This window comes from Etheostoma cragini, chromosome 9, assembly GCF_013103735.1.
Source record: "Etheostoma cragini isolate CJK2018 chromosome 9, CSU_Ecrag_1.0, whole genome shotgun sequence".
Lineage (NCBI taxonomy): Eukaryota > Metazoa > Chordata > Actinopteri > Perciformes > Percidae > Etheostoma > Etheostoma cragini.
The window spans coordinates 3,754,399-3,755,752 of record NC_048415.1 but is presented as its reverse complement, the minus strand read 5'-3'; the positions used below and the strand labels follow the sequence as shown (position 1 = coordinate 3,755,752).

General features: G+C 39.4%; 1 protein-coding gene and 1 long non-coding RNA gene across 2 annotated transcripts in view; both read right to left on the bottom strand.

Moving 5' to 3' along the window:
• The window catches only part of LOC117950037 (regulator of G-protein signaling 21-like), a 3,041-nt gene extending 1,885 nt beyond the window's left edge, over positions 1-1,156 (bottom strand). The window contains exons 1-3 of the mRNA XM_034880709.1: positions 933-1,156; positions 734-823; positions 159-220 (exon numbers count right to left, since the gene is read on the bottom strand). Coding sequence (XP_034736600.1) covers positions 159-220; positions 734-823; positions 933-1,027 — 247 coding nt within the window. The 5' untranslated portion in view covers positions 1,028-1,156. The remainder of the gene's footprint in view (positions 1-158; positions 221-733; positions 824-932) is intronic.
• The window catches only part of LOC117950046, a 17,475-nt gene that overhangs the window by 1,885 nt on the left and 14,236 nt on the right, over positions 1-1,354 (bottom strand). The window lies entirely within an intron of this gene.

The window sequence follows — 1,354 nt, the reverse complement described above, 5'->3', positions numbered from 1 at the left end:
GGGGGGGTAGAGAAGTGTTAAAAACAAGGCCAGAGACATAAGCCTAGGGTAAAGTGAATAAAAAAGCCATGCAGCCTTGGTTTTACTGAAGGCCAATAAAGTGACCTTTAGACTCTTTTATGTGATCATGCACCAATAGTGCTGTGAGTGATACTTACATTTATGACTCAGTAGTTTGTCAAGTGACTGCGCCCATTGGTGCGTGTCATCAGCAGTCGGCCTGAAGGGAAAGGACATGGATTTTGTTATACTTACAGAAAAGTTGGAAATGCAACACTGCAAAATCTCCAAATTTATGAATAACATTGTTATATTACAAACACTCCTATCACTTAATCAATTGAATCATTTATCAGTCTTAATTGTGTTACGTTTCCTTTACTACACAGTATGTCCCTGCTGATTTAGGCCATGCTTGATTTGAGACATAGCCATAGTGATCTGGTTTGGTTTCATTTAGTCATAAAACAATAAATACATAATATACATACAACAATACATAAAGGGGAACATACTAAATAGATAAATAAGAGTGTGGATCTTGGGTATGCAAAGACAAACACTGTGTAAAGTTCAATGAAATAAGTTAAATTAGAATAAATATAAACCTACTTTAAAAAGGAAAATACAACGCAATTCAATATTTAAAACTAAATAACCTATAACTAGCATGAAGCACCTAAAACACATTATGCCTAATTACGACATCATCCTCAAAATTGAAAGGTCTCACCTGTAAGATCTGTTTTTCATCTGATGTACTATCGACTGGGAGGAGTTGGACTTCAAGAGAAATCTTATTTTGTTCCTCCAGTTTTTCCTCCTGGAGACCAAAGAGAAAAGTCACTCAGTGTTTTTTTATATAGCTGTGTAATACTTTTACCAGGTCATCATTACCCAAATCATTCATGTTAAACACCACAATCACTTACTGTATCCCCTTCTTGTCTGTGGACAGCTCAGTGGGTTTCATGGAGTCAGTGAACGCCATGTTTTGGGATGACACAAAAGCAAGGCTCTCTCTCATGGTTCAATCTCTTCTCCTTCTCCCTCTTGACTTGTCAGGAAACTTTATAGTTTCTCTGTCCAGCCACGATCCAGAGTGTCACAGGCAGGAGGCGGGCCAGACATTGTCTTTAATGTGATTGGCTCTTGTTGTGTAAACAGTGACTTGGCCCTGTATGACTCTCGGGCCCTGAAGCAATGTTAGGCTGTCACTGCATAAGCTTTTCCTCCTAGTGTATCCTATGTGCTTCCATTTTTAAGTCATAAGGTCAAGATGGGACGTACATGGCAGACCCACTGCCTTTATTCCCAAAATAAAGTTATGCTTGGGGGGGGGGGGGGGGGGGGG